Source organism: Porites lutea, chromosome 1 (genome assembly GCF_958299795.1).
Source record: "Porites lutea chromosome 1, jaPorLute2.1, whole genome shotgun sequence".
NCBI classification, from domain to species: domain Eukaryota; kingdom Metazoa; phylum Cnidaria; class Anthozoa; order Scleractinia; family Poritidae; genus Porites; species Porites lutea.
Genome location: NC_133201.1, coordinates 7,956,754 through 7,979,213, shown reverse-complemented (window position 1 = coordinate 7,979,213; position 22,460 = coordinate 7,956,754). Strand labels below are relative to the sequence as shown.

Sequence of the window (22,460 nt, the reverse complement as noted above, 5' to 3'; positions counted from 1 at the left end):
TGAAGTTTTACCACATAGAGACTTCATAGTCTTCGTAGACAAACATCGAATTGAAAATAGCTGCTGAGGCACCCTATAAATCATACATAAAGCACAATAGATAGTAAAATGGAAGAAAACTACTGTATGGTTGCTTTCTGAATCTATGCACTTATGATCTGAATAGCTAGACTGAGCGTATAAAAAACACAACAAACTGCATGGTGTTCATGATGCCGATTTGATAAACGTCTATCGAGACAAGATAAAACGGAACAGCCTTATTAAAAATCATCTGTTTTGTTTTTTTTTTTTCCTAAATTGGCACCCAGCTAAAGCATTCTGGTTTACAAAACAATCATTTAGGGTGGAATGTACACTACATTCGAATTGTAGACGAGCTTATATTAAGCACCACAATATAATGGCATGGAATCGGCAAGGGTTAGAATGTCATATAGGGGAAACAATAAATCCATTAAAATAACAACTAAGCTTGCTTAAGACGGCATACCATACATTAAGAAAGTACTCAAGTGACTAAAAAAAAATAGAAGTTCCTTGCATGCTTTATAACAAAAAAATCAACGAATTTCCAACTTTGGAAGAATATGTTTTACACGTCAGGTTGTCCGTGTTAAAACTGACTACTAAGAAAACGTCGTTTGAGTTTTTGTCAGTCCAATTGTATTATTATAATAGTTGTTATTTTTTATCATGACTCCGTGTGGCGACTAGTACTTATGACAACAAATATTTCGAATTTATCGAGTTAAGCGGGACCATGTCTGCCGAGATTGGCTTAATTTTTGACTTTAATTTTTTCGACCTCAGAGTCTTCTTTTTCTTCCGCTTCTTTACTTTCCTTGTTTGATGAAAAGTTCCCTTGCCTCCTCCGCAGCTTTCTGTATAAGAAGATAAAGTTTTTTCTTCAGCTACATTATTGTACTTAATGGAGTCACACTCCATTTTCTTCGGAACAGTGTTTCCTGTTGGACGTTCATTCTTCAGGCAGTTGCTAGACGGTGGTTTTCGTACGCGGACAGGAATAACAGGAAGAAAGTTAACCTCACTGTTCGTAGGTCCCAGGCCGGCGTGTATCGCTAAAGATGCGCGCAGCCTTGATATAATAGCCTGCATACCTTTTACCTCTGGGACAATCGTTGGTGATCTAACTCCAGAGAGAGACGGAGTCCAGTGCGACATGGCACGAGTTCTTGGCGTTGAAGTGCTAGCACTGATAGATTCGGAGTAACATAAATCGGAAGAACTATTATTTACACGGTACAACGGTGATTCACAGCCCCTGGAAAACTGAGAGAGTCTTGCAGCTTTTTCATAATTTTTGTTGATAACTTCTTGGTACTCTTGGTAGACTGGATGGCGAGCATTGCCCCTGTAGGCCCTAATAACAGGTCTTCCCTTTCGGTCTATGCCATGAACGAGTGTGAGAAGCTGCGGGTTGTCTTTATCCAGTTCCCCACCGCGCCACATTTCATTATAGACTGACTGTATTCAGTGCTGAATGCTATTGGCGCAGGATAGGGGATTGATGATATAAAGCAGATGTCCTCTCACAATGCTTTCATCCTTCAAAAATTGATTCGTATATGATTCCGACCTTGGCGTGCAGAAAAAAAATATTCAGATCAATGGCCCAACTTTATAAACGCCGCAGTGCATTCCAATGTTGTTTAGACATATAGACGGATTACTGGGGGATTCCTACCCGTGTCGCGTTCCACTATTCCTTTCCTTGTATAGGCTTGGTCACCAGGAGACAGGACTTGCCAACAGCTTTCTTATCGAACGTTTTCGCGTTAACAGACCGAATGTTGACAATAGCATATTGAGTTATGCCCGTTCATCTTCAAAAGACAAACAAAAAACAGTGAAGATATATTTATATATTCCTGATCACTGAGACTGAGTGAAAATAAGAACCCGAGTGAAAAAACTATTTCGTGGAAGTAACAAAAGCCTAGAAGATTATGTTGACGCTAAGCCAAGTAGCGGTGTAATCGGCTTTAAGGCAAAATTCTTTTTCGTAATGTTATTGGCTGTTGAAACAGGGATAGTCAACACTCACTGCAAAACACGTCTGAAAAACAGACAAAACAATGCAAGCGGGGTAATCTGGGGTGAAAAGAGATATTACTTCACTTTGAATAGTAATTACACTTGAGCGACCATTCTTAAGATAATTGTATACAAAATAGGCGGAACGTTTCATCTTGAAAAGAAATCCTTTGTCTTTTTAGCCAAAGTAATTATTTATCTGTTATAGGTGATAATTGCGAGCTGGAACTCCAATAAAACGGGCCGCTAAGCTTAGCATTATTGGTTTTGTCGACCTGAACTTTAATTATTAAGTACTGCAAACAAGCGCTGGTGTTGGTATTATAGAATTTATTGAAAAAAACAAAAAGGACGTGAGGTTAAGGTATGGCAGTGACGTCATTGATTGTTTGACGCAATTGCAAGTGGTGCTTATCGAGCCTAGCAGTTACTGTCACTAAAAAGGATCAACATTGACCAAATAGTAATCATACGTTATTTTCCATGTTGTCATTATTTATCTGGCCTGTCTAGCTTTGTAACTGAAACGAAACTCCAACAATGTGGATGTGGAAAATCGAACTTGACATTTTGCCCATAGCATTCTTATCGAAGCTTGTCATTTTCTGAAAGCCCAGAACTTTCGCACTCTTTACGCATTAATATTCATTTCTGTTCTGGCCTTCCGAGGCGAAGTTTCCTTACTAAAATAAGATCAAGAGGTCCATATCGTACTGTCATTAAATAAAACAGCACTAATAATCGTAAAATACAATATTAGAAGTAAATGGAATACACTCCTCCTGATTGGAATGGGGAGACAATTGTAGATATCTTGGCCCAAAGTGAAATATGTCCGCTTTCGATTAACCCGCCTCAGACCTGGTCTATACTGATATAACCGAGTGACAATTTAGATCAATGGAGTGTCGACCTTCCTCTGCTGCAGATAACTCAACGTAACGGATGAAAAATGATCGACTGTGAGAGTTGTCCTTTTTGGTATAACATCCCAAAGCCGTTAATTTACCGGAGTAGGTGCGAATTTCTAGTGAATCGCGAGAAAAAGGTGCAGCTAAGCTAGCTGTGAAGCTGTGATTGGCTTCGAAGTGAAAGGCTGTTCCCATAGTCCCACAAGGGACCGCACTGGAACCCTGTCTATGTCTTGTCATGATGATAAATAATCTTTAAGTAGAAAACAAATTAAACCTTTCTGGAAATAGGTAAACCACTCTCATGACGTCCGGTACCAAAGAATGAAGATGAGCTCTATGCAGATCTGTACGCGTAGATGAGCTTTTTACGGCAGTCTGAAGCTGCTCGTTTTAGCTCAACGAGTGTTTAGTAAATGTAAAGAGCTGAAATCAGGTAGTACTATAGATACTATCGCTAATCCGCACTTATCGCTTATCAGCGATAAGTGAATCGACATTGTCTTGTCCGCAAAGCTGTGGAAAACCTACTGAAGGTGACTGAAACGTGCTTACAAAACAGCTACCTGAACTTGTTAAAACAGTTTTTCCAGCCAAATTACGCGCTGCTTTTATACGCGTCCTGCGCTTTGTCCTGGATAAGAGTTTTCCATAATGTTTTGTCGTACTTAACCTTTTTTAATGATAGGAACGATTGCAAAAGCTCACTGGGGATGGATACAGCCTGAGTTATCTTATTATACTAAGACTGTGTAAAATTCTATTCAAACAAATTGTAGGGCACCAAAGCTATAAGCTTCATGAATTGTTGCCTCCATTCACTTAACGGGTCTGCCAACTACACTTAAGCCGGCAATACTGACTTCAAACTACCAACTGATTCGTCTATCTGTCTGTCGGTCTTTCGGTCTGTCTATCCATGCTTGACATATACTTGAACAAGGTAAGGGTTAACCTTGCCTAAACGACCTCTCATCTCTCCCGGGGGTAGGGGGTACCCGAGATGTCAAGTTTCAGGGATCAAACCCCAAAAAATCCCTGGCCCAAAATTTAACACCAAAAAAAAACCTATGCCGAATTTCCGAGCCACAAAAAATTCCAGAAAGCATCAAATGATATAACACGAAAAATGGACATATTAGTTTTGAATATCCAAACAAAACCGTACTTAAATCAAGCTACACCAAAAAAAAGACAAAAAAAATACTTGCCAAAATTTTCCTGCCCAAATCCCAAAATCGAAAATTTCAAACACACAAAAATCCTTTGACCATCCCTCGGTCACTTGAATTCCGGAGTGTCTCCCCCCCCCCCCCCCCCCCCCGGCCACATCTCTCTTTGAAAATGATACAATTGCGGATCCAATTCAATCACCACCCAAAGAGGACTTAGTGATGAAACTTTTACTATATTCAAACGATTTGCTACTGATATCACACACAGCTGAGAGATAACAAAGAATCGAATACTTAATTGGAGGGCATACCAACCCACCACGACAACAGTAAGGGAAACGGCAAATAAGCGATAAAAGTTGTTAGGCTTTTTGGTTCTTTACCGTCACTTCACGATTGCTCGAGTTCAGAAATAATTGCAACAAGGTTTGAAAGGACAGGATCACTTTTTTATATGACGATTTTGCTGTCTTTGCTCTTTACCCCTAAACTAAAGGGTCCTAAACCGCCATTACTTTAAGACATGGAATCCTTGTTTGAGCAATGTGGAAAATTAAAAAATAAAATTAATTTGATTCTCTGCAGGAAGTTGATATATTCGTACTTGACTTAATAAGGATGCCGACAACAATCAGTTACCAAATACCATATTGTACGAACAAAAGAACGAGTTACTTAAAGGAAATCAACAAGGCCACTTGTTTCCTCAAAATATTCTCTAAAGACTGAAAAATAATACCACTGACAATAGTATGACATAAGATCTCTTTTGTATCTCATTACTCATTTGTTCGTAAACCTTGTTAAGAGAACAAAATAAACAAAGATAAACAGCCATAATTGTTTTTATTTCAATTCCATAATTTCGTAATTCATTCATATTTAAAATTCCTTTTCAACCTAATTCGACAAATAACGTAAATATGCTCTTTGGCCAGTAGCTCGAGGATTGATAAGCGCTAATCAAAGAGGTTGAAATAATATGAACCTACTATTATTTACTTGGGTTTTAATCCTCTTATAGACTTCGATTCTTGGCTGTTAATTTTACCAATTACTTATCCTCCAACTTCCATGCTCAGGGCGAAGAATGTTGCTTAAAAATTCGCTTATCAGGTTTTAAATTAAACCTCTTTTGATCAACCCAGGCCTGGATAAGTACTCAGGAACGTAAATCTAGAAGAAGCCTCTTTTGCACTGTAAAATCTGTTTAAATCGTTTCCTAAAGTGCATACTCATAACCCCGTATATAACAGGATTACAGGCAGAATTCAACATAGCAAGCCAGGTAGTAATGGCAAAAAATTCATTGGGCCACGAGCACTGTTTGGCTAAAAAGCAGAATATTCCTATGAAGTGGGGAGCCCAACACAGGACAAAGGTGCCCACTACTATCAGTAAAGTTTTGGCGGCTTTGGTTTCACGGCGCATTTTGGCGCGTGCTTGAACGTCTTTCTTTTTGCGCAGTTTCATCAATGCCAGAGAAGATTTACTGAATGCTCTGAACGAGTTAGGCCCCGAAAAATTCATTAGACTTGCTACTGAAGCAGTCGAAAACTTCTTTTTCCTGGCAGATCCAGTCCTGTCCGTTTGTGATCTAGGGCGGTTAGGTTGCAGTGTCTCTTTCGTCGAAGGAGAGAAAGACGAATAAGAAGAACATCGCGAAACAACTATATTCAGGTTCCTGGTGTCACTGCCATTGTCGTTTTTCACTTCTTCTCCATGAGGAAATTGATTCTTCGAAACTAATAGAGTATTTGATTGGTTAACCATGTTTTGAGAGTTTTCCTGGTTGTCAGCAGTTGGCGAATTTCTATCGATACACTCTGAGTCATTATCAATGTGGTACACTGTATCATTTGTACTAGAGATGTTATTGTTTATAGTTCCAGATTTTACAGGTGGGAGGGGAACGTAAAAACGCGGAGTATTAATGTTTGCCTCCTTGTTCCTTGTTGCAGTTGGTAACGGCGGCAAATATACAGCACCGGTCTTCCTGTACGCATGAACTTTGTTTGTGTTAGGAAATGGAGCATTCACGTACGATATGTCATTTTGTGTAGACTCGATTTGTACCCTTTCTTTGTTGGTACTTTTTGGCGATCCGTTATCCTCAAAAACTGAATCTTGAAAACTTCCACAGCTACTATTAAGAACACTAACTCCGTCTACGCTTTCGCCTATGCTGGACGTACTATTGCGCGCTGTTATAGCTGACGATTCATCGGGTCTTAACAAATTGGATCCATTAAAATTAACTTCTTCCAAGCCGGAGTCTTTAGAAACCTGATGATCATCTGCGAATAGATTTTTATGGTCTTGCGTTAATTCTCGTTGCTCGCCGTGAATGGCGAAAGCTTGACGACTCGAGAAAGGTCGATCATTATAGTTGTTGCTATTAATAGAAACGGAACTATTTTCTATCATCTCCTTGGTCGAGAGAGAAGAGCGAGTGGGTAGCCCTGCGTTCTCTAAGTTTGTTCGACTGTCATAGCACGAGATAAACTCGCTTGTGCTAGGTTCATCTTTTCCTTCAATTTTTCCTGTAACAGGTACAATTTTCTTGGATTGTTTCTTAGCCGTACGAAAGATTCGCAAGTAAGTAAACATCATCACACCAAGAGGTACAAAAAAGCACACAGAAAAAAGAAATAGCGTATACGTGATGCTATATTCCCATTGCACAGTGCAAATTGATTCTGAGCGAATAAACGTGTATTTTGACCAACTTGTTAAGGGAAGACATGCCATGAGAAAGGCATGAGACCAGACGTAAAAAATCATTCCAACTGCGACCTTCTTAGTTATCCAAGCCATGTACTTGAAGGGGTAGAGAATTGCAAAATAGCGATCAACTGAGACTGCGGCTAATGTGAGTATAGAAGCGATGCAAAACAAAGAGTTTGCCATACCGTTGACTTTACACCATGTATCCCCGAATATCCAGTCATAAGTGATGGAAGAGGCCAGGGTGAAAGGCATTCCAATGATTGCTAAGAGCATGTCGGCGCATGCTAAGTTGACGATAAATACATTGGTGATTGTTTGGAGCGTTTTATCGATGTAGATCGCCGCCAGAATCAGTAGATTGCCTCCTAGCGCAACAACCATGATCACAACCATAGAAGCCGCTTGAAGAGCGATAGCAAACTTGGAACGTGGATCTAGACCAGAGACTTCTGTAGCATATTCTGGTAGATTAATAGTCCCATTTAATGATTCTTCTGACATTTTGGACTCCTCGTAGGTGGTGTAAGCATACTCAGTCTCCAAAAGGAAGATGACTGCTTCGAGTGTTGTGCTGATTACTGATTCACGCTTGAACGAGAAGCGTTCTTACACTAGAATGCCGGCCCCTAACTACAATACATATACATGAGAAGCAAAGAGACCTTTTGTCCTTGTTAATTATAGTGGCCGGTGCACCATGACCAAAAGATTCTGTCGTAACTGAGAGTGTCACCAAGATTCGAATCACGAAATCTAGTAAAGGGTAGTTTCTAGAAACTTGACAAGTTGTACTTCGTAAACACACTTGAAACACAGAAAGCGCAGAGGTCACAGTGCCTTATAAACGTTGTTTATTCATGTCAGTAAAAGAATAAAGAAATGGGTTAATTATGTATTCAAAATACGCCATCGAAAGCATTCATAAATAAATTTCTTTGTTTTTTAAAAAGTAAATAAAACGTCGCCGAACTGAAAACGCCACAGGTGATAGACTTTGTTCGGCCAGCTGTTTTTAAACTGCAAGACAAAAAATAAAGACAAAATAGATCGATGTTAAGTTCTGGAAAAAGAGCCTGCCTCAGAAAATAACTTCAATTAAATGGCTGTGTGGCTTTTAAGTAGGTGTTAATTATTTTAAAGCATCCCTTTGGGATTTTTTTATCTCTTCTTAAAATAGATTTTGAATCTTTAGAGTTAGTGATCAAACTAAATAAAACTGAATCTCCAACTCAAAAAGCAAAATATGCCTTTCAATCTTGATGTTTTAAAAGTCATCATTAGATCATGCAAAACTGCTTCAAAGAAATAAAACAAAAGAGAAATTGACATCATTGGTTGAAATGGACGTACTGTGGCCATTTTACATGATGTATTGCCTGTTTACAAACAGGTCATGAAATAAAACAGTTATTTTTTGGGGCACATGCTTTTATATTTGTGATATATTGTTTTTGCTTATTTGACGAAATTCCCTTCTTTTACGTAGTTTCGTTTTCGTTGATGTTTGTAAGCTAATATTGCTACAAACGCAAGCTAGTTAAATGCATTGTACTATATTGCCATGAGTAGAAAGGTCAGACATAACAGACTTAGCCTTAATTCCGTACAATGAGCATTTTATCATTATCCCGTGCGTCGTGACTATGGGTAGATTATGGGTTGTTACATAACCTAACGATTTGCGTCAATCTGTTTAAGATTCACTGAACTGTTTGCCAACAAATCGGGCTATATTAAAAGAGCGGGAAAACAGAGCGCAGCAGAGCTCCGCAAATTACAAGTATTGTTGCAGCATAGGGGGTATAAAGACACGCAACAAGACTCGAACACTTAATTATAAGTGCCCCGATTCAATTCTCACAGGTGTATGAAAGTTTGACTCTAGTACAGCGAGCTCAAGGAAGGTTGAATGAACAGCACGTGAAATATGCTACGTTTGCCCAGTATGGCTACCCATGGGAACCCATGGTGCCTTAGCCTAGTACCCAGGTCCTTTTGTATCTCGTGCCACCGAAACCCGGGTTGGGTTATTCAAAACTTGGTTAAGATAACCCTGGGTTAGTTCAAAATTTGAATTTTGATATAAAAAGCTAAATATGCAAATTCAGCTTCATTATTTTCGTCTACAATTTGATAATTGATTTATGTCCATAATGCGCCGTAAAAGACAGTTTCACCCTGGCAATACAGTCGACCACCGGTAACTCGAACCCTCTATAATTCGAACCTCCCTCTAACTCGAAGCAATTTCATTTCCCTTCAGATCGTTTTCTATATAATTTTACCCTCGATAACTCGAACTCCCGATAACTCGAAGTTTTTTCTATTTCTCTTGAAGGTTCGAATTATTGGAAGTCGACTAGTACTGTATTTGTTCGCTTTTCCATTGTAGACCAGCTTATGTACATCAGGGAAAAGTTTCTCCAAAAAATATGCACCCGCTTAAAAATCAGGGGTATAAAAGTAAACACCACGATTTGAAACTAACATGAAGATTTGTTGGAATAATTAGTGTAGTGTGATTAAAGATATTTATCTAGCTATTTATATATATTAATTCATCCTAACTTAGGCACTGTCCACTCCGCGTTTTCATTGTCACCGATAACGCATCGAGCGCGTCCACACCACCGTTTTGGTGGGTTCTCCACTGACTGCAGTGGTGGATCCAGCGGAGGGGTCCGGGGTCCGAGGGGTCCCCCCCCCTTATTTTTAGACGAAAATGAGCCCCGAAGGGTCGAGAAAAATTTTTTTGAGGCCAGGCCACCCGTTATCTCGGGGGTCCGGATAACCCCCCCTTCCCCCCCCGTTATCTGAAGGTCTGGATCCGCCACTGGACTGCACTACAAATTTTCGAAAATGATAGAATTGTACGTGACGTAAATTGAACTCTATACGCATGCTCCAAACACGGCTCGCCTGCAACTTTTTCGCTCATGACGTTTTCATTTTGATTAATTTCCCACCGTCTAAACTAATGAGACATGTATGCGTTTTCGTTTGGATCGAGAGCATTTTCAAATCTGTGGGTTTTCGTAGAAAACGCCCAGCATATTAGTGTGCGGGACGGGAGGTATAAAACATTCGAGATATAAATATGCGTTTTCAAAAGAAAACGCATTAGTGTGGTCGAAGCGTAAGGAGTATGTCTTTTGTGGTGTACCAGTGTAGTGTAATTTCAATAGTTGTAGGAGTCAGTTCTACGAACTGAAAGGAATATCACAGAATGCACATCACAACGCTTTGTTTTTGATTAGTAAAACAGCACATAAAGTGAAGCGGAATAAGACTCAAACAATGCGAAATTACAAACAGGTCATAATGTCTTTTCTTAATAACATAGCACCATACAGAGCCCTAGCTCAGACTAATGAAAAACCTTTTAATAATATCCGACTTCAAAAGCCATTGTCTACAGTTGGTATTGTAAGTACATTTATCAATAAACAAAGTGATTAACTAGAGCGCGAATCGATTATCTGAAAGTCCCTATGGAGTTTTTAAAATAACATCATTGGCTCGAATTATTAATTTCCACAGCTCTTAACACGGGCATTGAAGTTTTTAATTTTGAGTGCTTTTACATGACAATATTATTCTGCAATATGTCAACTTAAGAAAGGACTGTTATATTTGCTTTCCCGCAAAAAAGGCCAAAATGGCACAAGTTTCATCAAGGTACGAACAAAATCTTTTTAGCACTCTCAAAACAAAAGGTTTCCCGAAAGTTTTAAATCCTTGTGGTAGCAACCAGAGTGAGCTTCTCTCCATCGTAGGCTCGAAACAACAAGGCAAAGCCCAACTTGTTTTATTTCAAAGAAAGAAACACGACACCCATTTGCTGAGTAAATTGTCGCCTTATTTCAGAAGCTGCGTCTCTCAAGAATTTCTGGAAACCAAGCAATCTACTGCGGATGAAAAACTTCCATCTCTCTGTTATTCGTGTAATAGGAATTTAGATCGTCGCCTTGAGAAGACCATTTCCTTTAATCGAATAAAACTGAGACGGCGAGTTTTAACTACAGCAAAGGATAAAAGCTGTGAAGACGGGGTTGAGAAGCTGCCAGCCACTCCATGGAAATACAATCGAGAACAAACTGATCTAAGCTGGACTCCATTTCAACGTTTGGAGAAAGCTCAATCTTTTGCGGAATTTAACAAGCAATGTTCTAATCGCTCGCCGCCGTTTATTCTTCCCGAAGTGATTAAGATAACTCCGCAGAAAAAGAAAAATCCTCAAAGAAAAGCTGTCAAATCATACGACGCTGGACTTGCTCCACCTCCGACTCCCATTATTCGGTATATAAGAGACTTGTCTCCAGAAGTTAGAAATATCTTTTCCATAACTATGGCCTCAGCATGCTAATGCCAGTTCATCCAGGTTGAATCTACTTGTCATGATCGACCAGTTTGCAGCTGTGAGCATCGGTGGACTAAACATGACTATGAACAGACAGCAGCAGAAGGACAACTCCTTAGTGCCCTGCATCTGACCATTTCAGCGTTGCTGTCATTTGACTTGTTTCGTCTCATTATCTCTTGAAGAACGGAACAAGATATATTAAATACTCCCTACAACAAATTTGCGGGCGACATAACTCTCTCTGTCAGCTAGCATTAATTTCTGGTGACTTAACTCACAAACAGGGTGACATGTTATTATTATTATTATTATTATTATTATTATTATTATTATTATTATTATTATTATTATAACGGACATCCCTACAATACGGGGATACGGGGCACTCCGCAATAACGGATATCCCTACAATACGGGACATTGCGCTGTAACGGATATCCCTATAATACGGGACACTCCGCTATAACGGACATCCCTATAATACGCAAAACTACGCTAAAACTATCCCTATACCTTCGGGACATCCATATAATACGGGACACCCCTCTATAAAGGACATCCTATAATACGGACAGCAGCCAAAAAGCGCTTAACTGCTTAAGGCGATATTGCAGAGAAACCCTCTTCGAATGGCATGCCAGCAAACTTTCCATTTTAAGTGTTGAGCGAAGCTTTTGGTATACGCCATTGATCCACAGAACAAAGTACTCTTCTCAGAGGCACCCGGCAGTGAGGAGCTCAAACCGTTTGTGTAACCGTTTGAAAATTGTTTTGTATGATCAGTACCGTATGTTTCATCTGTAGCGACGTCTCGCCAGAAAGGAGAAGATTAAAAAATAATAATAATAAAATAAAATAAAAATCCGTAAACGCGGCCGGTCTTTGGTGCATTGTCCTCCTTTTGCGTAAGAAGTGACGCTTGATTCACAATGCCTTCCATAAGAAGTGATACTTTGTCAGAAATTTGATCCACACCGCCTTGCGTCCTTAAAGCTGGAGAACAGGTCAACATCAGCATATTTTTCTCACGCTTATAGTCATAAAAGATACAAATAAATATTCCCAGTCTAGCAGGTATGAAATCATTGCTACCTCCATCCAATCCCGATTCTCTAATTGTATTAAGGTCACGTATCCTCGACATCAAAGTAGGAGACTAAGGGTTCCGTTGAATTATAAAACATGATTGAAATTGAATTAAAGAGAAGGTTTCACGATTCAGCGCATGCTTATTAATCAACATGCTGTTTTTTTCTGCCGGAACATGCTGTCGATCGTCTATGGAAGCAATATGATCATGTCATAATGTTCTCAAAGAACCAATCTGTACACTCCTCTGGCAGTCATTTGATCAACTTGGTGCAAATAGCTGTAAATTCATCAACCACGGAATGAAACCTTCGGGACAACAATAAATTCAACGTTGGTAGTGTTGGCATAATCCACCAATGCTTTGCGTACGTTTAGTACTGCCCCATCCTACTTCACTTTGAAGTACACTCTGAGATCGCTGAGATACATGTGAGTGGGATTCAGTTAACCGATAGAATTAAATTAAATTGGAAAAAAAGTAATTTAATTAATGAGCATGCGCTGAACCGTGAACCTTTCCCTTTAAATACTGATTGAAATTGCTAAGCTGCGTCTACGTCATATGCTGCTATAATTTTAATCGAAAGAAATAAGTTAGGTCAGTAAAAATCACAGTTATGAAAAACTATGGAAAATATACTTTTAAACAAAACAAAATGAACAACAAATTTACCCGGCACATATTGGTAAGAACATGGGATTTAAAATTGATATCTGCGCAGAATCCAATGGCTTTGATCATCGAATATAGGTTTGCACTTTTTATTTCGAGAGTAATTCGGATTTTGCCGGAATATTTCTAAGAATACTACCAAAGCCTGTTTGTTTTTATTTTTTCGTGGGGATTATTGCATTCAGTTTAATACAAAAGTTCTGACTACCCTGTATAGAAAACGCAGGAACAGATAGTCTCGAAATATTAATGAACGTATGAAAGTCACTGATTTAGAACTGAAGAATGAAGAAATGGAAAAAAAATAATAATAATGTGTTAAAAACGACTGATTAAGCGTGGCCCTTTTCGCGCAAGAGCTGTCGCCGCTTGCAACGCGAGCATACAAGTTAGAATTCCGTTGTGTCGAAGAACAATACCACACTGCGCACGTGAAACAGAAAAAACAAAAAGGATAATAATAATAATAATAATAATAATAATAATAATAATAAAAGAAATAATAATAAAGGGAAAGCAAGTAAAAGCACAATCGTGTAATCAATTTGTGAGAAAGGACAAAGCAATTCGTCAACTATTATTATGTTAAAGCAAGTGTGACGCGCGCATTTTTTCAAGAACAAAAGAGGACGTTTAATAGCCAATGAAGCCGGCCTCAATTAATTGTTGCTCAAGGTTATGAGTTTCATTCAACAATTTTACTACGTGAGTTGACCAGTTATGAAAGCTTTATCGGAGGGATTACGATGAGAGTGTTCACAGACTAAAGTCGTTTAGCTGCGCACTGGGATGTCCGTGGAAGCACCCGAAGTAAGTTGCGCTGAGGGTGAACATAGGCACGGAAAATGTTCAAAGTGCTTCGGCAACGTGGAGAAAAATCTTCCCCAGCCGCCTATAGACGAGAAACACAAACAGAGAAATCAAGAGATTCTCGAAAGGAAGAGAAAACCAGCTATCGCTGGAAGAAAAATGTCTCGTAAAATAAGCGGACAGGAATCCTTTCAAATCGCCGCGAAATTAGCTTTGGAACGTCAACAGCAGAAAAAGGTGGAGGTGTTTGACTCGCACGCTATAGATATCACGCAGTTCAAAGATACCGATGATTCAGAGATCTTTCTCCCACGGCATTTAAAGAAGCGGCAAAGCAGTCAGTCGTTAAACTTGAATAAAAACAACGCTCTACAGTTTCAGCAACCATCCGCACAAAATGTTGAGGAAGGTGAAATGGAAGGGGTGACCGAGGGCGGAGAAGGTACTTTTGAAGAATTGCGGCAGGCATCGCTTGCCTACGGGATTCTCGGACCCCAGCAGACATCGCCGCTTCAGCATGATACTCTTCAGGCGTATTTCAAGTTCCGAAAAGACAGCATGGCGAAAGAGGATCGACTAAAGAGGGTACAAGCTAAGGCGAAGATAAGAAATATTGAAGAGGAAACCGTTAATTCGCCAAGTTCGGTCCGTAAAGCAGCTGTTTCAAATTCGCGTGCCCTGTTACCACCATTAAAGAAACTTAGCTTCCATGGAAACAGTGATACAAAAGCAAATTCAGTTAGTGCGGTTTATCAAAAGAACAAAACGAGTGTAGAGCGTCGTGGAAGACTACCGAAGATTGCTCGCAGAAAAAGCAAGGGAAAAGACGGGCTCATTGGGCGTGATCCTAGATTTCAAAAACTTCTTTCTAGCCTCGTTCCGTTATCTGATAAGACTGAAGGCTTACCTCCTTTTAGTAGAAAAAGACATTACACGATGTGAGTTGTAAAAAAGTAGCGCTTACAAGGCTCAAAATATTAGTGATTACTTATGCATGCATTGTAGTCTTTCAGGGACCCGGCTGTTGGTAGATGTTAAAGGGAGAAGCGATCCAGTTAACTGTTTACGGTTACTTTATCTAAACTGCAAAATACACACGACGAGAAAACATCAATTTGAAATTTGAAAGTGAATATTGAAGTGCTTAGTGTGAAGTTGTGTCTTGTGAGTAAATGCGAATTCAGTTTCTGTTATTAAGATAATTACATAGCGGGTAGCATGAACAATAGCTGAACGGAACAATAAGTAACTTACTAATTAAAGGCAAAGTTGATGCTGAGTTAACCTAAAATAACATCAATTTTGTGAAACTGATGTTGATCGCAGAGAGGCTTCTCAATGGACTATGTTCAGGGGCCATTTTTCCTTACGGTGTTGATATAAGACAAACAAGTAACTCCATTACAAGCTGCCTAAAAAAACACTTCGAGATTACTCTGAAAGCGCGATGAAAGTCTGAACTCTTTTGTTTGTTGTTTTAGTTGTTTTAATTGCCTTTCAATGGCTGCATTCATGTAATCTCAGATTAATGATAATCTCTTTAAACAGCAATTTTAACTTAACAAGTATTTACAGCGGAGTAAGTGTGCATTTGCGCTCCCGCTTGGCTTGCTGTCGGAGCGTTAACCTTTAGGTCTGATCTGACAACGATGATTATTGAAAGTTCTAATTGGAGTGTACTAAGCGAAAGCTGAACAACACCATTAAAGAGCAACGGTCAGGAATCTTGCAGATAATGAATGCAAAGACAAAAAGTTTTTTAACGCGTAGTTTTAACGTAAGTTCTTTCAGTTGCTTTCAGGGTTTTTGGGCCCAGATAAAAGTAAACTCGAGGTGGAAAACAGAACCCACTAAAACAAAAAAGACCGTTCGGCAACTTAGTGAGGGTGGACGTTGGTTTTACATTGGCGCCAAAAAGTCGCCTTACTAACACCGCTTGTTTTGTTTAGAGCTCTTGTTGTCTTGTTGTAGATTGTAAGGTAATCTCTATAATAAACTTGATCTTCTGTTTAATACTAAAACTCGTACAATATAGAAAACAAAATCAGGCTTTCCTGACTTCAGTTCACAGCTTTAATTCATCAGAACTAACTTTTAAGGCAAAATTGCGTAGCATACCAGAATCAGAAAATGCTGAACAGACTGCATGTTGCACGACGATCTTTACGAAATGAGCTCGCCTTACGTCAGATAGGACGCTCTGAGATGAACTCCGTATAATTAATTTAGTTACCTCCGCCTTTATAAGGCAGGATGGAACCGGATAGGCCGGTATAAGATTATCACAAGGGGGTTGGAATAAATGAGCACAAAATCCAAATAAGTATTTTTATTAGATAAGCTCAGGGGCGTGCTTCCGGGATTGAAACACTCTTCCATTGATTATTGCACGTACTAGCGACGTATCTTCGTGTCAAACAGACATGGAAAGTACCTGCCTCGTACCCAGACGTCTCTCTCTCGATGAAAATGTGCGCGCAAAGGAAGGCGAAAAGGAGACACCCTTTCCATGGTCCCTTGCGGGTCATCACCAGTCACTCGCCTCTACCTTGCGAAAAATGAAGCACCTGAGGAGGAGGCTGGATCAGTTCTATATGAATTGAATGAAAAGAAAACAAGGTTGCAACCAGGCGCGGAAGTAACTTCCTGTCCGACAGTGCACAGACAATGCATGTTCGTCTACTTATTATAAGACGGATGCTTATTCATGAGTACTATGAGTCCGTTTGGGGAAGTTGTAATGCAGAGTTCTTGGATGCATAAGATTTTTAAAGTTGAAAAAACGATGTGCGCGTATTATACCGCGCGGATAGGCGCTCCTTTTCAGGTTAGAACCTTGCCGCTATTTCTGGAACTTGGGTAGCTGCCCGGGGGGGGGGGGGGTACTCCCATACATTACCTACACCGGTATGTGCCGCCCAACGGGGTCGTGATTTTGAAGCTCCTGATTTAGAACGCGGCATCCATTTCAGAGGCGTTTTCTAGAACGGGGTATCAAAAAAACGGCTTTATCTTCTGCTTAAAATTGTTGCTGATTATGAAGAAGCATTTATTTGATGTATAAGTCGAATAAATAAAGAAATATCTTTTTAAAAAAAACAGGGCTATTTCAATTTACAGACTTTCTAGAACGGAGTATAAAAAATTGGCCCATTTCTAGAACGGGGTATCAGTTTTAGGGCGAATTCTAGAACGGGGTATAAAAAATTGGCCCATTTCTAGAGCGGGGTATCAATTTTAGGGGAATTTGTTTTTAGAACGGGGTGCCAATTTGGAGTCCCGGGTGGCACATACCCACCCAAAAAATACCCAAGTGCCCCCCCCCCCCCCCGGGAGTAGCTGCCCATCAATCAAATCTGCATTGAAAGAAGACTCCTTCTCTTAAAAAAAAAACCCTGGATGGACGAGCACCGGATTAACTTTCTGAGAAACTATTATCTTTGAAATATCACAAGTCACATGATGCAAGCTAGGTCTCAGTTGCCTTATCGCCTTCATATTCCACGTACCAATAGCATGGAGCGAATGTGGCATAATGTCATCAGTCATAATTAATGATTTAGTACGCTGTTCTGATGTAAAGAATTTCAAAATAAATTTCTTTGATTCAGTTATGTGTAAATTCACGCCTGACAGCCTTAAAATTGACAGAATTTGAGTTTTTAGCTTTTTAAATGACTTATATTTTAATATTTCATTGTCTTAAAGTACTTTAGTTTTGTAATCATGCGTAAATTAGAGTAAATTCTCGCCTGAGAGCTTCAAAATTGACAGAACGTTTTAGTTGTTTTAGTCAAGCTTTCTTAAACTTGGTATTAAATTATTAATTACCTCAGTATTTTAGTAGTCATTCATTGACTCATTCATTGATTCATTCATTGATTCATTCATTGATTCATTCCTTCCTTCCTTCCTTCCTTCCTTCCTTCCTCCCTTCATTAATTGATTGATTCATTGATTCATTCATTGATTCATTCATTCATTCATTCATTCATTCACTCATTCAGTCAGTCAGTCAGTCAGTCAGTCAGTCGTTCGTTCGTTCGTTCGTTCATTCTTTCATTCATTTATTCAGACTTCTGACTGTGTTTTCTCGAGTCTGCTGACAAAATATGGTCCATAATCAGATCATTGTGTGCCTTGTTTTTATACAACCCCATCCCCAGGGTCTTCTCATTGTCAAATATGACGACGCGAGAAGGTTTCACTTGTTATATATTCTGCTAAAAATGGGAAGAAGGACAAAAATTGTAGAGACCTACTGATGTTAAAGAGAGCACCTTTTAAAATCTGATCTGAGATTCAAAAGTTTCAAAATTTGTTCAAATGTGCAGATGTGTGAATTAATAGACGCGGTCCCCATAGCAACAAGTAAGCGACACGCCATGTTTATTTTTCTTGGTCACGAATGGGTTCTTTGATACATTGCAAGTCAGCGTGTGGTACAGCTACTTATTCCGGTGTTTCCGGCACTAAAATGTTAAAACGCTTTTTGTCTTTCCTTTTAAACCAGATATACCGAAGATTACTTTGGAAACACAGGAAAAATTGGGAGATGCTGAAAATATAACTAGTCACGCGCAGGGGACGTGCATACGTGTTGTTTTTGTTATTTTAATAATATTGACTCTTTTTTGGACAGTATCTAAGCACGCGATTCAGTTTCTGCACGTAATTGAAAGGAAAACAGCCTTTCACTTTGCCTTCCTATATTTTCATTCTAACAATTACAAATAAAAACACAGTATCAGTAATAGAGTCACTAAAATATAAAAGGCTAGATCAATTTCAATATAAACCGCGGCCAATTTACGCAGGATTGTGCATGACATTTCAACAATAATTGATCGCCTGTCAACTGTCAAATTGTTTTACTGATCACCTGGATTGAACTAAGCAACGACGTGAACCATATCACTAAACATTGTATCCACACTTTGAAACATCTGGATGACTGCGTGTATACAACAGTTTAATATTTGGCAGATTTAAACTGTTCGATCCGCATTTGTGAGAGAATTTATGTATCTTAATGCGCGCTGAAGAATGTGATTAAGCCTTTTAGGATCATAACAGAGACGTATGCAAAAGACATATCGTGCGTGCACAAACCGGCGAACAAAGAGACGATGTCGATGTGGCGAAGTAAATTCTCTTCGGAAAACATACGAGCAGCTGGTCAGTGGAAAGGTCAAGAAAGAACGGGCAAAGACATTATTCAGTTGTACAACAACGAATGTAAAGCCCAGAGGGAAAGACACAGAAAAATTCTTGAAATACAGAGAAAAGCGAGACGAAAGGACGAACCTAATCGCAAATTACTGGAATTACAAGCGAAGGCTGCGGAAATACGAAAAAATTCGCAGACGAAAGCAAGCGTTATTAAATTGCCACCTATACCGATTCAGAGCCAGACCGTAGTTATGCGAAGAGGAATTTACAAGCAAACTGGCGTAATGGGGACAGATGAACACTTTTTGCCCAATATTGGTGTCATCAACAATTCAAGGGTTATAACCACAAACCGTGGCGTTCCAAAGAAGTCCGATCCGTCGCGAGATCCGAGATTTCAAAGTTTAATTGCATGTTTGTTGACCAGCGAAGAATATTTTGGTGACTTGCAGAGGTATGCTCCTCCTAGGAAGGAGATTGCTAGACAAAAGCGTGTAGGATTAAGCTTCTGAAAATATCGTCAGGACAATGAAAGTATCACTTCATTTAACCTTTTTAAGCCCCAATATCCATATACAAATCTTCAAACCAATCTCAACACATTTCCTTAAAGAGTTTTGAAAGAATTTGATAAAATATCTGAGCATTTTCCCTCAAGTGAAAGGATGTTCCTGTTGGTGATCATTTTATCAGTTCTCATAACTTTTCCTCTTGATGATGTATCAATAATTGAAATTGATCTTAGTCACTCTTGGGACTTAAAGGGTTAACCAAGCCCAGGTTGGGGGGGGGGGGGGGGGGGGTTACTTGGGTTAATTTTTGCTGGCTATGTGCCGCTGGCCTTTCAGAACCCCTACCCCATTTAGTCTATTCTATGGACATGTTATAAAACCCCTTCTTGGTCACTCTGGGAAAAAAGTAACTTGGAATCCCAACTTGGTCACTTTCTGTTTATGCATCTACCTTACAATGCCTTTCAACTTGGTCATCCTGAAATAAACTGACACATTTCTTAAACTCTATATGGTGTAAATCTTTCTATTTTTAAATCCCTAGATTATATGAATTTCTGACCCCTAAAATCCTGAAAGTGGGCAACCCCATTCTAACAACTCTTATAAAAATTCAACCCCATAATAGTCAATCCAGCCATGAAAATGCGACCCCATCCAGTGGCACATACCCATTAGCCTACTACTAGGAAGTACCCCTCCCCCCTTCGGGAACCAAACCCATGGTCTGTTAGTTATATTCATCCATACTAGACCTTAAGCAATAACTGTTTATATTGCTGTAAGGCAAAAACAAATATTTCTAATAAGAAGATTAAAATATTGGGAAATGTAATTTTTGTGACATGCAATATTGAAAGCTAATAGCATATAAATGGTTGTTTTGGGGCAACCAGGACTCATCGAACTCATGAGTATTAAGTTATTCCATTTCCAACCCGAAAAAACTGATAGGGAGCTGCAAATGATTTTTGTTTGTAGTTGCAGTCTGAGATTACGGCTCAGTCAATCCTTCAGGCATTTGTTGGTTGCTATATCCCCACAATGGGGAGTATGTTGTCAAAGGTCTGCCTGGGGTTGGAGAATTTGTCATTTATTAACTGAAAGGTGAATGTTGGGGAGGAGACCCAGGGAACTGGAATCTGCTGGCCCCGCCATGGATTTTCAGATTTCTGTGGAATGGGCGAACAAAGAATGCTTTGGGGATGGGTACTCTTGTGATAGGCCAATTTACAGGTATAAGCTTAGTAACCTAACCTTTGAGTGGACGCGAGGTCAAAGGTAACTTTGTTCTGATAAACTCAGTGCCATACTATATATTTTCATTTGAAAAGAAGTGAGTTTTCTTTTAAAACAAGGTTACCTACAACCTCACATCCACTCCTGGCCAGGATACTAAAGAGTGCTTACCATTTGTCAGAGCTGGCTGGCCAGACCAACCCAGTGGTAAGGAGAATTCCGCTGTTAGTCAGGATTATCCAGCCAGCCAGCCAGCTCAGCTTATTCCTAGATGGTATGCATGGCAAGTGATGGACATAAAAAAAAAAATCATGAAAAGACAAATATTTTATTTTCAAAAAAACAGCTGGTCTGATTAGCCAGCTCAAGTACACAACTGTAAAAAAAATAAGCCTGAAAAAGCCATACTTCAGCCAATCAGAAGCTGTCTATTGGCTAATGGACAATTTTAATAATTAAAAACAAACAATCAAACGTCATGAATAAACAATGAATAAACGACGAATTATAACAAGGTGAAGTTAAATATGGTGAAGAGAGGATGAAAAACAAAGAGGCTGGGCACTTCTGAGTCATGACTTCTTCTGACTTCTTATGTCTTATGAGCTCCTGGTCAGTTCCATTTTCTATATCCTGCAAGTGACACTTGACTTGCGGTAACTCAAACCCTCTGTAACTCAAACTTCCCACTAACTTGAAGTAATTTTCATTTTCCTTCAGATCATTTGATATATCAAATAGGTGGGGGGGGGGGGGGGGGGTCTGTTATTTTTGTTTTATTATTATTCCATTTGGTTATTGGGGAAGATATCAACTGGGAAATTGTCCCGTCGCCTGCTCCAGTTGTAACATTTATTTCATTTCATTTCATTTTACTTTGTTTTCCTTTATCTAACGTATTTTATATTTTTATGTACATATTAACTGATTCAATAAAGTAAAATAGATAATTTTACCCTCGATAACTTGAACTCCCGATCACTCGAACTTTTTTGCATTTTCCTTGAAGGTTTGAATTATCGGAGTCGACTGTATTGTACTCGTGGAAAGTTTGACAAAATCCTTCATAGCTCCAGGTATTAAGTTAAGACTCACCATATCTTTATAATCATAGAGGGACGGACCATTAGAAAAGTTATGGGGGGGGGGGGGGGTGGGGGGGTGAGGAGTTTTCGAGCCGCAGGAATTTTTTGTCGTAATCAAATTCCTTGTATGAATTTTTTTTAGGCCGTGGCATGAATATTTTTTAGGCTTAATTGGCGTGCATGAATTTTTTTCATTTAATTTTCTCGGTGAATATTTTTTTTGTACTTCGCCCCCCCCCCCCCCCCCCCCCCCCCCCCCCCCCCAATGAGTTTTCTCATGGTCCGTCCCAGATAAGTAAGTACATGATTGATAAATAAATAAGTAAATAAACAATCAAACAAATAAATAGATAGATAGATAAATAAATAAATTAAATAAATAAATAAAACGGATGAAAGAAATTTTGGCTATAATCCGCTATCCCTTGGTCCGCATTCCATTTATTCATCCAATGCACAGAAATAGATCAGGTGATTATTCCGGAGGACCAATAAGCGTTCGTTTGCATGACTATACGAAAACCACATCCCTGAATAAAGGGGGCCTTTTGCGTGACTAACAACACGCATTGTAGTTACAAGGAGAGAAAATCGTTTTCCACATCACTGAAAAGGTTTTTGGTCATGAAGTTTCGATTAT

General features: G+C 39.2%; 1 protein-coding gene across 1 annotated transcript; it reads right to left on the bottom strand.

Annotated features, from left to right (window-relative positions):
* Positions 1-4,971: 4,971 nt before the first annotated feature.
* Positions 4,972-7,691, bottom strand: LOC140944068 (uncharacterized). Its single transcript, XM_073393183.1, has one exon. The coding sequence runs from the start codon at positions 7,373-7,375 to the stop codon at positions 5,321-5,323; it is 2,055 nt and encodes a 684-aa protein (XP_073249284.1). The 5' UTR covers positions 7,376-7,691; the 3' UTR covers positions 4,972-5,320.
* Between the last annotated feature and the right edge of the window lie 14,769 nt (positions 7,692-22,460).